This window comes from Nelumbo nucifera, chromosome 3, assembly GCF_055504915.1.
Source record: "Nelumbo nucifera cultivar China Antique chromosome 3, China Antique-T2T, whole genome shotgun sequence".
NCBI classification, from domain to species: Eukaryota; Viridiplantae; Streptophyta; class Magnoliopsida; order Proteales; family Nelumbonaceae; genus Nelumbo; species Nelumbo nucifera.
In genome coordinates this window covers 65,576,434-65,590,909 of record NC_142651.1, presented here as the reverse complement: position 1 = coordinate 65,590,909, position 14,476 = coordinate 65,576,434, and the positions used below count along the sequence as shown (strand labels likewise).

The following is a 14,476-nucleotide window of genomic DNA, read 5'->3' as shown; positions in this document are numbered from 1 at the left end:
GTTGTGTAAGGGCCTAGGATATGAAATTTGGGATGACCTAAAGTTGAGTTTGGCTTGGGTTAAAGCCTTGGTAAGCTTGATCTTGACCTAAGTCCAACCTAGAAATGGCAATGGGGCTAGTTTGGGGCAGGGTATCCCTTCCCTGTCCCCATCCTATAGTCAAAATCCCTTACCCAGCCTGTCCCTGGTGGCGGGGCAGGGCACCTCTTCTCATCGAGGATGGAGAATCCATTGATTTTCCTAGACTTGAGTTAACCACTTAAAAATAGACCATATTTGGGGGTATTTTAGAAATAGGAGTGTGGGAATTTGGGCTATTTTAAAAATTGGATTATTGAAATTTGGGATATTTTTGAAATTGGATTATGGGAATTTGGGGGTATTTTAAAAATTAGATTATGAGATCCTAAAGTTTTTAGGAATTTGGGGGAAATTTAGGGAAATTTTAGAAATTAATACTAAACCTAGGTATATATTTTAGTAATTTACCACTGGGTTTGGGATGGGTTCAATGAATATATCCGAACCTCATCCCCACCCTACCCCAGTTTGAGGCAAAAATATTTCCCTTGTCCTTGCTCCGTCCCTATTTAAGATCATGGAAAAGCCACCCAATTTAGGGTGATGCCCTAGTTTTATTGGGAAATTTCCATCCCTAGTCCGACCCAACCCAACTTGAGTTCACTCAAACAAATACATAATATATGCATTATATTTAGATAAAATTTTCCTAATTGAAAGTATGCGAATCTATAAATATGATATATGCATTTTCAAACAAAATTTATACATATTTTCAATCAATACTACTCTTAGGAAAAAGTATGATGCCAAAAAAACATGATACCAAAAGGGCTTTAGCCCATCAAAACCCCCATGAGTTTTGATAAAAAGCCCACTTGATTGTCTACCACTTTTATGATGTCGATTGATTGGCTATAGTTTTCTTTTTCCGCCATGATGTCTTTTTGACATCATAATCAAACTCTTACTCTTAAATTAAACCATAATGCCTAATAAAAATATATACATAAGTTCTTAAAAACATGATCAACCCACATAATCCCAACCAGGCCAAGTTAGAGCCCAAGCCCAAGGTTTGCACATTTGGCCTTTGGGGTTGGACCTTGGTTGGCCGTTAACCTACTCAACCCACTTGAGTTGCAGCCTATGTGTAGCCCATTATTATAAAAGAAAGACAAACATTGGATTGGAGGGAGTTGGGATCTCCTCCCAACATAAATTGTCTCCAACACTTCCAATATGATCTGTGACATCTCACCATAAGACTAGGACCCACCATGTATGAGATGTGCAGGCACATATCATGTTGGATTTTTTTTTTTTTTTTGTTGAGAGGATATCTGGAGTGGAGTTACTTTTATGAAGTATTTACATACGTACATACTTACATTCATACATTCATGTATCAATTCAATAAAACCAAAAGTCAGTGTTTAGAAAATCAGACTGGATTAGCTGATTGGATTGGTTGAACTGTGACCCTAGCCCCTGACTGGTTCGATCATACCTCAAAACCACATTGGGTAAAAAACCGGCCAAAACTGCTAACCCAGTCCTGATTTTAGAAAATCAGCTGTTTTTTTTTAAATATTTTTAGCACATAAAATGCAAACTTCTAAAGGCTATAACTTTGTGCTTGGATATTTGATTGAGATGATCCTTTTTGGATTTTGGTTAACTTTACGAGATCTATCTGTTCCCAAAAGCCAAAGGCACCTTGGCCCACTATTTTTGCTAAAAAATGCATTTTTTTTGTCTCAAATCCTAAATTTTAATGTAAAAATTGAAACTAAAATAAAAACTATGTTATAGATGATTATAATTATATATTTTAAATATATGCATATAATTAATATTATTATATATAATTGTGCATATATATACATACATATATATATATATATACACACACACATATATACATATACATATACATAATTAATATTATTATATATACGTATCTATATGTATATCTATCTATCTATCTATCTATATAGTAAAAGTGCGAATGAGGTCTAGACTTTGGAATTTTTCTTGACTGAAATATCCTATGTTGAATTTGGTCCCTCTTAATGTTATTTAAACTACTACTTATATTAAACTCATTAAATCCTATATTAATGTATATTAAATTAATGTGCTTTATAGACTTTTTCTTTTCTAAAATGCCCCTACTTTTGAATTTGGTTCTTCTCTAACCATGACAACAGAAAGTTTAATTTAAATTATTATTTTTCACTTCATGCAATGCTCTCTCATTAATGTAGTTAGTATTTTTGTCTAAATAACCTCTATTTTTGAATTTGTTCGTTCTTTATTATAAGGAAAAAAATGTAATTTGAAATACTCTTATTAAATTCATTCTAATCCCTGTCATTAATACCTATGTTTAAGATATTAACTCATATTCCCTCTCTTTAAATCCTATATTTAAGGTACACTAAATAAATGAGCTTTGTGGACTTTCTTGAATAAAACACCCCTACTTATGAATTTGGTCCTCTATAGTTGTGTGAGAAGAAATTGTAATTTAAATTACTATTACTTTCCACTTCATTCAATTCCTTATCATTAAGGTGTCAACTTTCGTTCTTTCTCTGTAGATACTTTATTTGAAGTATTCACCAATAAATTCTACTAATTAAATTTATATCCAATATTTTTAATAATATAAAACCTGTGTCCAAGACCAACATTAAAAATAAACCACCCTTTCATCTAGGTAAAGGGTAAGTCATTCATCCATGATCAATCCACGTCAAATGGGTCAATGAATGGTCACATAGTTAAATAAAAATAAAAAATAAATAAAAATATACATATTACAAAAATTACAAAATTTTATGAAAAATTTAAGCACATTTATAATATTATTTATTTATTATATCAAACAACAATAAGTATGATAAACAAGATGTATTTTTATTAATGATAGAAATGAACACAAGATTTAAAACTGACATAAAAATGAAACTATTTTCCTATTCAAGTGATGGGTCAATGGTTTAACCTTTTAACCTTTTAACATAAAAAACTTATTAAAAGTATAGAAATTTTGTAGAAAACATTTGGGTGCATCTCTAATATTATGCATTCATTATGTTAAACAAAAATAAGTGTGATAAATAAGAGTTATTTTTATTAATGATAGAAAGAGACTAAAAATGTAAATTAACTTGAATAGAAAACTGTTTTTGCATCTAATTGGTGGTCAATGATCCATAAGGATGCAAATTGAGTGGGCTTAAGTCGAGTGCAAACCAATCCAACTTGCAATTTTAGATAGGATGTAGGCTTGGATTTTTGGTTTTTGAGATGGGCCTAGGCTTAGGCTCAAAAGTTTGGGCTTTTCTATTGTTTAGACTGGGCCAAAGCAAAACCCTTAGGTAGCCCAAATTAGGCTTAATTATATACATACATACATATATAGAGACAAATTTATGTGTATGCATGAATATACAATTATACAAATGCATTTATGTCAAATTTTGTTATGGAGTCAATTGATAAACCCAAGTGCATCAAGTTTTAGTACGGGTTGGACCTAGGTTAGATATATCAAGAATGACTTTGGTCTTTAGCCTTATGCCCAATGCATAGGGTTGGGCTTGGTTTGAGCTCAAACCTGATCCAATCTACTTGAAATGCTCCATAACAGTCTAATTGTTTGGCTAAATTGGTCAACTAATGATATTGCAATCAAATAATAAAAATTAAAAAAATATATAAAAATTTATAGAACTTTTGACATGTAAGATATAATCAATTTATCATATAAAACAAAGAGAAGTGTGATAAACAATAATTATTTTTTGAATTAATTATGGAAATTGAATAGAAAATTTAAAGTTTCCCAAAAATGAGATCACTTTTTACAAGTCAAATAGGTCAATACATGAAACCATAGTTATATAATAAAAGCTCAAAAATAGATAGAAATAAAAACATTAAAAACATTAAAAATATGCACATATTTAATATTATATATCTATCATATTAAGTAAAAATAAATATGATAAATAAAAAGCATCGTTATTGACAATGAAAGTGAAATGCAAAATTTAAATCCACCAACATATGGGTTCTAAAAAAATATTGTGATTATCATTGGTATTTGAGATTGCCATGTGCAACGTATGTATATATATATATTAAATAGGGAGAGGCACTTTTCTTGAGTCAATGCTTGGTCCGGTTCTCTGCACATTGCCAAAATTGATCCCAACCCAATTATAGGTGGTGTTTGGTACCATTGCCATTTCTTCATGAAATGTTTGGGGTTTGATAGTAGAATAAGGTGAGAAATATGAGTTGTCACATAACATAAGAGTCAATTAAATTTGACATTTTAGGTAAAAACAATACTTTGTATGGTACCAAACACAACCATAATCAGGATGAGTGATGCACACCCTGAACCTATAAAATTTGGTTGGATCTGTTCAGTTCTCTTGGGTCTACCCGAGCCATGGACAACACTCAGGAGGCCTCACAATCACAATTAAATCTAAGTTTGGAAGTGCTTAAAAATAAGTGCCGATTTGAATAAGCAATTATTTTGGGTTGGGACTACACCAATAAGCACTTATTTGTATTTGGGAAATAAACATGAAATAAGTACTTATTCTAAGAAGCCCAAATTTTGGGCTTATTTTGAAGTACTTATTCAATAGTGCTTATTTCCTTTCTGGCCTATCTTGGCCCGCCATGTCTTTTTAAAAATACCTATACTAGCCCTATTTAAAATAAGTGTTTTTTCACCAAACGTTCATAAGCGCTTATTAGAATAAGCACTTATTCAATAAAAACTTATTTTTCAAATAAGCACTCCCAAACTTGGCCTTAGTTCAACTCAACTCAACCCTAGAAACAAAACCGAGAGACTAAGAAGAAGAGAGTGCAAATATGAGAAATTGGATTGTGTCGGGTTGCAACAAGAAAAAACAATTCATATTGGAGAATACCCCCTCTACATGAGAGCAAGAAACAATTCTAATGTATTTACCAAAAAAGAACTTTTGTGATGCCAGGTTTGGATCTATCAATAAACACCCATTTCTGCATTGTGTTGTCAATTGTCAAATGTCCCAACTAACTCCATACAATTGGTAAAAAGTTCCCCCTCATATAAGACCCTTGTTAAACGGGGCTACTCATTGCACCTCCATTTTCAGGAACAGGCAGTGATTTCTTGTTGGGTAGTAGAAAGTCCCTTCTCTTTAGTACATCAAATCGATAATTTTCTTTTTGGCTTTAATTAGAATCATCAATTTCCACTGTATAATCAAAAACCGATTTGCCAATAGCTTCAAGCAAAACAGAGCACAATTGAATTATATAGAGAACTGATCTGCTGCTTAGATTGCTTATTGAGAGCTGGGTCAAGTGGATAATTCTCCAAGTAATTCAACAATTTTTATTGGATTTTTCTTTTCCTTTTGTAATCATGAATCCATATCTGATACAATATGAACTGGTAAAAAATAACAAACCAGCAACAAAAATTATTATTAACGCATATACTAGTTTTCTATGATCTCTCATAATCACAAAAAGTAATTACAACGACTAACAACTGGCTTGAACAAAGAACAGAAAATGCGAATCGACTCAAGCAAAGTACAACTTCAAATGTCAAGAACCCTAAAAGAGTCAGCAACTACTTTAAGTTTCTCACGCACTCTTCTCCATCGCCTTTCATTTGCTCCAACAATTAGTGTGTAGTATCTCCCTGCTTAATGCAGTAAGCAAATTATTGATCAACTAACATAGTATAGGAAAATAATTTAAGCATTCCTTAGGGTCCTGATCTTTAGGAGTCAACATTCTGTGGGATTTATTTGAGAGTCCCTAGGAGAATTCAACAATGTCAGCCTAAGGACCACCAAAGACCTCATGAAGATGATGACACATGTAAAAGAAGACTGGCTCTGCCTGCTTTTCAGCTTAATCAAGTTTTTCCAAGAGTGCTGCAAGCAGCTATACACCCAATAGTGTGAAAATTGAAAATCTTACTAATAGAGTTCAATTTCCTATCTGTATAATCTGATAGACATATTCCCCAATCGATGTTATCTCTGCATCTTTCATGTTTAAAATCATAGATGGATCTGATGGTCTCTAATAGCAGATGGGTATTTCGCACATCAGATGCCTGGGGAGAACTTCTATTTGATACAGATCTTAGCTACAGCTTCTCTTTTGTTTTGATCATCATTTATATACCATTAACATAAATTTTCATATAAATCAACTAAAAAGCAAAAGATATCACATGTCACCAAGTCTAAATTAATTTAATATATCTTCTATCATATCTGTCCAACATCTATGCAAGTGTCCATGTGAGATTTACTTGGCCTTAATTAGAAAAGGGTAAGGTAACTATTAATGGAAAAGATAGTAAAACAAGTTGTAAGAATCCTTAAATGATGAAACTTATGAAATGGCAAATCTATTCTCCTAACATGGCACTGCTGTCCTCTATAAATGAGGATAGAGGTTTCGTTTCTGATTTTGCATTTGACCTCAATCTGTACTTAGAAATGTATAGGTATTTGTCACTACCACATATTAGTTCTGATTGTCAATTATGTTGAGTAAGATGGTTAATGCAATTATCCATGAACTCATGATGTGGAGCTGAATACGGACAAAGTTTACACTTTATGCCATAAAAAGAATAATATTGAGGTGGAATCGTACCATTGCCAATAGCTATGGTTGCAAAGGCAGTACGAGAAAAATTTGGAGAAGTAAGTTCGTACTCAAAGGTATAATAGTTTTTCCCATCAACAGTCCGCTGCATTCAGTTAATAGAAGGCAAATAAAATACAAAGAAACATAAAGTTGGGAATACTGAGTAGATAGACTGAAATGGAAATAGTATCACCTTCCTGAACAAAAATCACATGATAACTTTAAAAAAAAAAAAAAGAGCTTATAAGTTGCATTCTATCATGTAAATATATACCTTTTCTTGAATGTTACCATAATTGTTGATAAAAAATGTGCATCTTAGTAATTGTGTAAAGTCTAAACTAGAACTTATATTTAGTCTGAGATCATTTATACATGGATTAAGATATTTGTTTATTTTCTTTTACAGCAACTGTTGATCTATAAACCCAAAGGGGGGGGGGGGGTTGATTTAGGCGGACTTTATAGCATGAGAACAAGAGTTCAAATCTGAAAGCAGGCACTTCATGTTAAAAGAGTGCAGGAGGTTAGGTCCTTCCACCCTCCCAAGACCCAGATAGCCAGGGTAATGGCCTTAGGCCATGTTTGGACTTTAGAGCATTATAACAAGGGTTCAAATCTGAAAGCATCCACTTCATGCAAAAAAAGTGCAGGAGGTTAGGCCCTTCTACCCCTTCCAAGACCGCAGACAACTAGGGTAATGACCTTTGGATTGTTGGACAGAAGTGGACCATTAGGCAGACAATGGAAATGACTAGCCTCCTGGTCAACCAATGGAAAACATGGTATAAAACCTGCTAATTTCCATATTCTATGTGGCCCATTTTTGGAGCCAAACAGAAAACACAGAAAGTGGAAGCTTCATGAATCGTTTTCCATCTTGATTCTCTGCTTCTGTTATAATCCAATCACAGACTTGTAGTGTTCCTGCAATCCCCCCTTAAAAGAGACAAAAAAAGTCAATAGGAAAGTTGGGATGACCACCCTATTTTATATTATGCAATTGAAAGACTTCAAGGATCTTTCTCATGAACGAATATGTGTTGATCCACAAAGCAAGATAACCTAGGCTCTGGATGTAGAATCTAAAGAATGCTCAGTTCATTTCCTTAGAATCAAATCACATTCCCAATATAAAGTTCTAAGTCCCAGAAATTGGCCAGTTGGTGGAAGTAAATTAGCACCATCTAACATAAGGCTTCAACTAAAAATGGTGCTTTTACAAAACAAAGGATCCTGACTGTGTTCAAACTCTTGAACTTGATTCATATATTTTAATGAAAATTTCTGTTATTGATCAAAAAATGATTTGGCATAAAGTGAACCCACTAAGTCTGAGATATAGAAATCCCATGAGTAATAAAAAAATTAAAAGTCAAAGTAGAGAGCAGTATCTCAAATACCCACCAACTTATGGGATATTTTTGTCTTTCTTGAACATAATATGTAGAAAAAAATGGATGTTAAGACTGTTAAAAGTATACAAACCTCTTTCATGTCAAAAATAGTAGCCCTTTGAGATGGTGCAGCATAAACATGTCTCACCAAATTGGAAATAACCTGCTAAATAGACAGAAATTGATGAGGAAACAGAAGAGAATTATGGAAAAAAGAAAAAAAACAGAAGACATAACAAAGTCGATATAATTCACCTCCTCCATCGGACCCAAATCATGGATATCCCTTTTATCAGTTGGTATAAAACTCAGTCTTACATTTTGCAGTTGCAGATAACGATCCTTAAATGCTGAATCATGCCCTCTAAAATCAAAGTCCTAAGAAGAGAAAACAGAAATTCCTTTAATTTCTATCTCCAAACAGAAAATTGGATATCTGTTTGAGAAATCAAACACGATCACAGCAAAACCAATAGAGCGACCTACTCTCCAATCTGAAGGGTAATAATAAGAATAACCATCTGAAAGATCAATAAAAGATTGGTAGTTTTCCGGAACTTCTGCACACACATGTAGAATGTAAAGAAGTTAAAAAAATAGATGAATATTTTCCCACAATGTAGAACATAAATGGGATAAGTTTTCTACGGAAACAAATAAATTGTGGTCTTGATTATAAAATAGAAACTTAATTTTCATTGTTCATCAAAATACCATCCGCAAAAACAAAATTTGCAGGGATTAAACTTGTTGCCAATGCCCCTAATCCCAGCAATATCGACCTCTTCTTCAAACAGCCTGAAAACCGTCACATGTAGGATCAGTCAGAAAGCGCACAACAGGGTAATCAATCGATGAAGATTTCAGCCAGATCTTAAAAGGGGTACCTTTTTACTTTATGATATCAAGAAAAACCAACTCAGTTCAAATCAGAAGGCTACAATCACTAAATTTGAAACTTACAAATTAGAGTACATGCCCAAACATGCAAATATTTCATAGATACCGTTTTCTGCTCTTACAGACAAGACAATTATAAACCTAAAGCATCTAAAGCCCGAAATTGAAAGAAATGGAAGCTTAACATTTATCAAAACAGAGAGCACTGCACATGCAAAATCGAAAAAGCAGTTGGGTAAGTCGTGTTAAGAGGGATTTTCCCACAACACTAGGAAAGGAGAATCAAAAACATCTGAATTCCAAAATTAACAGAAACTCGTATACTTGATAAAACAAACATCCAATGGAATTTGATAGATGGGTGTCTTACTTTCTTCATTAAAGGTCGTGTCTCTTGAGTATGCAATAATATTGGGTTGAGAAAACGCAGTGGAGCGAGGTACAGCGGTCGAATTCGGCACTGTTAACTGGAAGAACGAGACGTTCGTTTGATGACTGATGATTGTTCTGAGAAAGAAGTTTCTGAAAGAACATAGTCCGAAATGAAAACAGAACAAAAACCTGGTTATGGAGGGTAGAAGCCCAGCTCAGCGGGAGCGATGAAACTGCCATTTCTGCCCCGTAAGAAGCAACGCCTGATTCTAACTACTAAAATTCTGACCAGTGGAGAATGCAGATACTCTCTGCCGGCAGTGAGCTTTTCCCCCCTTTTTATTAGCTTTTCTTTTTCGCTTTTGTATGTTGAGATTGACATGGATAATGCAGGTATGAGCGTCGTCGGAGGAAGTACACATCAGCATGATTGGAGGTGTGAAAATGGATCGGGCCATCGGAATCGGATTTTTCTGTTCCAAACCGATATAGGAGGTATTTGGTTCCGTTGCCGAAACCTTAACCGTCATTTTCTTCACTCAACCAAAGATGATGTTTGGTGGCATGGGTGTTTTTTGGGTCCGACTTTTGAAAGAAAAACGTCAACAGCCAAATAGGCTATGAGCAAAGCCAGGAAATTGTTATAAGGGGGGCCAAAATATGAATGAAGTATGGATGGGCCCATAAGGGGGCCAACCATTGAGATGGAGAGTGGGGAGGAGAAAATTTACATGGAAAGCTGTTTTTCGGTGGAGAGTTTCTGAACCATAGGGGGGGGGGGGCTCCCCTGGCTCTGAACAATTGATTTTCAGATTTTTCTGTTTGGTAAAGTGATTTTTAGTATGGTTTTTCATGTAGTAGCCAGACCATGGTTTTGAAAATTGGACCAGACCGGATGGTCAGACCAGAAAAATCGGGAACCAGTTAGGTGACCGGTTCCATTTTACCCCAAAATCGTTAATTTGCCTAAAAACGTTGATTTGATCAATAAACCGCTGACTCGAGCAATCGAACCGTTCAAACTGTTCAGCAGTTTTAGCTGTTTTTTTATTATTTTTATTATTTTTGTCAGAGCGGACTATCCATTCGGTTCAAATGGTTGGACCATTCGACCTAGGAACCGGACCCCTGAAGGTGAACGGACTCCCCTTCACCTCAAATTTGTTTTCCATTTGGCTCGATTGAAAGGAGAAGAATTGCCACTACAATTAATCACCAACAACTCCCTTTTTTATTGGTTTTCGTTTTTCCATTGTTATTTTCATGGAAAACAAATAAAAAAAACCTTAATGTTTTTTTTTTCTTTTTTTTTTTTTGTTTTAGGTACAAGTAGAAAGGAAGGTTGATCACTTCTTGGAGAAGATTATTCAAGGTGAGATTTAAAAATGATTTTCAAGTTTCTATCATTTTTATATAGATATCATTGTATCCATGTTTTATACTTACAATCTGTATCTATATCTATACTAATATTAAAAGGATTAATGGGAGTGTGAAACTTTTATTTGATTAAAATACCCTAATTTTTGAATCTGGTCACTTTCATTGTAAGGATAAAAATGCAATTTTAACAACCACATTTGTCCTCATTCAAATCCCTCTCATTTAAGTCTTATATTTAAGGTATTAACTCCCATTAACAATCATTGAATCATATTCTTGAATAGAATACCCCTATTTAAGAATTTGGTCTCTTTCTAATTGTGAGGGCACAAAATGTAATTTGAGCTATTACATTTTTTCTTATTCAATTCACTCTCATTAAGTTTTATGTTTAGGGTATTAACTCCTATTTTTATTGATGATAGAAATAAAATAAAAATTTAAAAACAACTAAAAAATGAAATTGTTTTCCTATTTTGTGGCGAGTTAACAATTCAACCTTTTGGGTCAAATGTGTAAATCCTTGATATCATAATTAAATAATAATAAAAATAAAAAAAATATGACACACAAAAGTACTAAGAATCCAAAAAATTTGTAGCAAACACATTTGGGTGCATCTCTAATATTGTATATATATTTATCATATTAAGCAAAAATAAGTGTGATAAATAAGAATAATTTTTTATAGACATAGAAATATAAAAAACAATGTAGTAATTTTGGAAACATGTTATTTAATTTCATCATCATTATCATCATCATCATCATTATCATCATAAAAAATTATCATATGCAAAGCATGTACACACTTACTAATAAATTAAGAAGGTTATAGGTGAAGGAATGGAAAGATCCATCGTATGGACGCCCGGATAAAGCGAAATAGAATGGGCGAATTTCAAAAATTTTTTTCCTTCCTACAATTGGGAATCACATTCCCTATTTTAGAAAACTAATTTTCAAGGATCAATCTTGAATCAAGAACCGAACCAGATCTGAACAAAACAGTAGGAGAGGGAAATACCTTATACGGAGAATTAGTATCTCCCAACGAAGGTGTTCACGCCCAGAAAAGTCACCAAAGACTGCTCCCACTGAATATGGCACAGTGTAAGATGGAGCAGAATCAGCAACGTTCTTCATAAGAACTGGATCCTTCGCAAGAACCCACTGGACGATAGGTGAGTACAACTTCTTTTCAATTATTTCACAAAGAACTGAAACCAAGAACGCTTCTTGATAACTCCCACGTGAGTGGAGACGAACTGCTAATGGCGGCGGCGGTGATAGGAAGGAGGTGGCAGAGAGAAATTGGCACAATCTTAATGTATGCTGATTTCTCTCTTCTGTGTTGTATCTGTATCTCAGATGAGTGTGTTTTGAGGCAGCCGCCCCCTCCTCCTTTTATAACCCTAAAGGGATCAGCTCCTAATCCCATTAGGAGATGTTAATCCCCTTAAGTGATAAGGTAGAGTCCTTATCTAATCTACAGATCATGATCAGCCCTCCTAATCTGATTAGGAGTTTTCAGTTTTGAATCATATTCAAATCTGGATTCTTATTAAGTGGATAGGGGCTTTCCCTTATCCTTTAAGGCTGGTCCACATCTCAGATCCGCCCCATTCAAGCTAATCTAATTAGCCCAGCTCGTATTGGGCTTTCGGCCCATTAAATGTATGTACTCACTTAAGCTTTCCAAATTGCTACCTAGTTGGGCTTTCTTTGTATGGCGTGGGACTCAAACGTTGATCTACACATCAGCCACAAGGGTTCGGCCCAGCCTTTGTCACAAGGCCTAGCCGAATTTACTGGAAAGCCCAGTGAACCCCTTGAGTCCATCATATGGACTCTATGGGCTCAACACTTACACTAAGTAGTCCTTGGGCTAAGCCACCTTGTAACACCCAAGGACTATGGGTAGATGCAAGATTAGCCCATCAGGTTTAACCCTCAGTGGTCTTACACTTAGCCTCTCAGCCCATAATGATCAAACACTACCCGACAAGGGAGGACCTCTCCCCCGACTACAAGGTACAGTGCTGCACTCTCCTCTTACATGGATCTCGGGGATTTAAACCTTTTGCAAACAATTTTGGAAACCTATAATATATTTTGCAAAACAAAATTTCAACAATTGAAATCAACTGCCGGCAATTTTGGTTTTCATTAGAGAGAATGCATTTCCCCGATCATTACCTTTGTCCGACAAAGGGGCTGATCCTGTCACTATGATCACCCACTCAGATGGGTTCATGAACCATCTCAACATACCCAGGTTTTGACCCCTTCTAAGGGTCTCACTGATTGGCATATCAAAGATGGCCCAATCCGCCACCTAGTGCGGTATCATAATCGAGTCTAGGGGTCAGGTGTAACATTCCAATTTTGCCCATTAATCGCCAAGGTCCAGGGCAATACTGGAATTCTGGTCTAGTTCAAGGTCTCAAGGTGATCCCACATTGCATGTACCTCGGGTCTCACCCTGGTGGCAGAGACTGGTCACCCCAACCGACTTGGCGATACATTAGTGTTAGCCTTATCAGGATAGGTCTCCCTAGACCGACCCACTGGCTGTGAACATTCTAAACCAACACAAGTCTCATAAGTGTCCGGTTTTAAGGGTATTACATAGAAACACACCACATGACATGAATCAAATATGCACTTTATTCATTTACAATAAATGTCTTAAGTACATCAAGCTGATTGGAGCTAAGGGCATACAAAACTGTCTAACAATAGGTACACAGAAAAATTTGAATAAGATTAGCAAATCCCATTAAAGGACATACATGTTACTACTAGGAACTAACCCCACTAGGCTCATGAATTCAAAATTCAATTAAACAGTATCAAGGTCTCATATATTTACATGGATTAACTTCATGTTTCTAGGTTGGTACCCATATGGCCAACTAGCCATCTCTTTATGATTGAATTCATTAATTACTAATAATTTAATACAAAAGAAACCATCTAATTGACAAGAAAGTTTTCTTAGCTCCAAATAGATAATCTTCAATGTTACCAATTCTTAGTAGTGTTTTCAACTTGTCTTGACCCAGTGTAGTCGAACAAGGATAGTCTCGAAGTCTTGAAAGTGGATTAAAAAATGTCTTGGGGTGAAGAGAGTAAGTTGGTGAAAACTTTAGGAAATGGCTAAGTTTGAGATTGGGAGAGTGAGTGAACAAGGGATGAACAAATGAGTGTTTGAATGAATGTCTCCCATGTCTCATTTGCTTGCCTCTTTATAGAAACCAAGAGGCAAGCAACATGTATGGTAGTGAAAGAGTTGGGATATTCTCAGTCCTAACTGTCATGTTCTCTCTCCTAAGGGCATGTGACCCTAAGGACGAAATCTCTCTCTCTCTCTCTCTCTCTCTCTCTCTCTCTCTCTATATATATATATATATATATTAAAATTGGTCTGTTCATGTCAGCATGTTTCTCCTTTGAGAGAAGTTATTTATCTATTTTCTCCATTTTTTGCATTTTTCTTATTTTCTTTTGTTTCAAAAATATAAACAGTAATAATTTATTACCTTGATTAGATTAATAAAGCTGCACGCTATTAAAGAGAGACCTTTGGGTTTTCCAAGGCCTCTTATTTTAATGCATGTTATTATTGCATTTAAAAAAGACATTTAAGAGAGAGAGACCTTTGGGTTTTCCAAGGCTTCTTATTTTAATGCATGTTA

At 34.7% G+C, this 14,476-nt stretch overlaps 1 protein-coding gene across 3 annotated transcripts; it reads right to left on the bottom strand.

Moving 5' to 3' along the window:
- Positions 1-5,498: 5,498 nt before the first annotated feature.
- PNSL1 (PsbP-like protein 2) lies at positions 5,499-9,773 on the bottom strand. 3 transcript variants are annotated; one of them, XM_088900023.1, is made up of 9 exons: positions 9,582-9,770; positions 9,391-9,487; positions 8,835-8,918; positions 8,607-8,680; positions 8,376-8,498; positions 8,212-8,283; positions 6,730-6,826; positions 5,647-5,755; positions 5,499-5,582 (listed from the first exon to the last, which is right to left on the bottom strand). In XM_088900023.1, the coding sequence occupies exons 1-8, from the start codon at positions 9,630-9,632 to the stop codon at positions 5,652-5,654; spliced, it is 702 nt and encodes a 233-aa protein (XP_088756149.1). In that variant the 5' UTR covers positions 9,633-9,770; the 3' UTR covers positions 5,499-5,582; positions 5,647-5,651. The 3 variants fall into 3 exon arrangements, with proteins under 3 accessions (XP_088756149.1, XP_088756150.1, XP_010243165.1); XM_088900024.1 differs by having other exon boundaries at positions 5,499-5,755; positions 8,607-8,677; positions 9,582-9,773; XM_010244863.3 differs by having other exon boundaries at positions 5,499-5,755.
- Between the last annotated feature and the right edge of the window lie 4,703 nt (positions 9,774-14,476).

Excerpts from the sequence above, each read along its gene's own strand:
- PNSL1 (XM_010244863.3), bottom strand. The coding sequence starts at position 9,632 with ATGGCAGTTTCATCGCTCCCGCTGAGCTGGGCTTCTACCCTCCATAAC. Across the intron at positions 8,681-8,834 it reads AAATTTTGTTTTTGCGGATG|AAGTTCCGGAAAACTACCAA; the intron begins GTATTTTGATGA and ends ATGTGTGTGCAG. Across the intron at positions 8,499-8,606 it reads ATTACCCTTCAGATTGGAGA|GACTTTGATTTTAGAGGGCA; the intron begins GTAGGTCGCTCT and ends TTCTCTTCTTAG.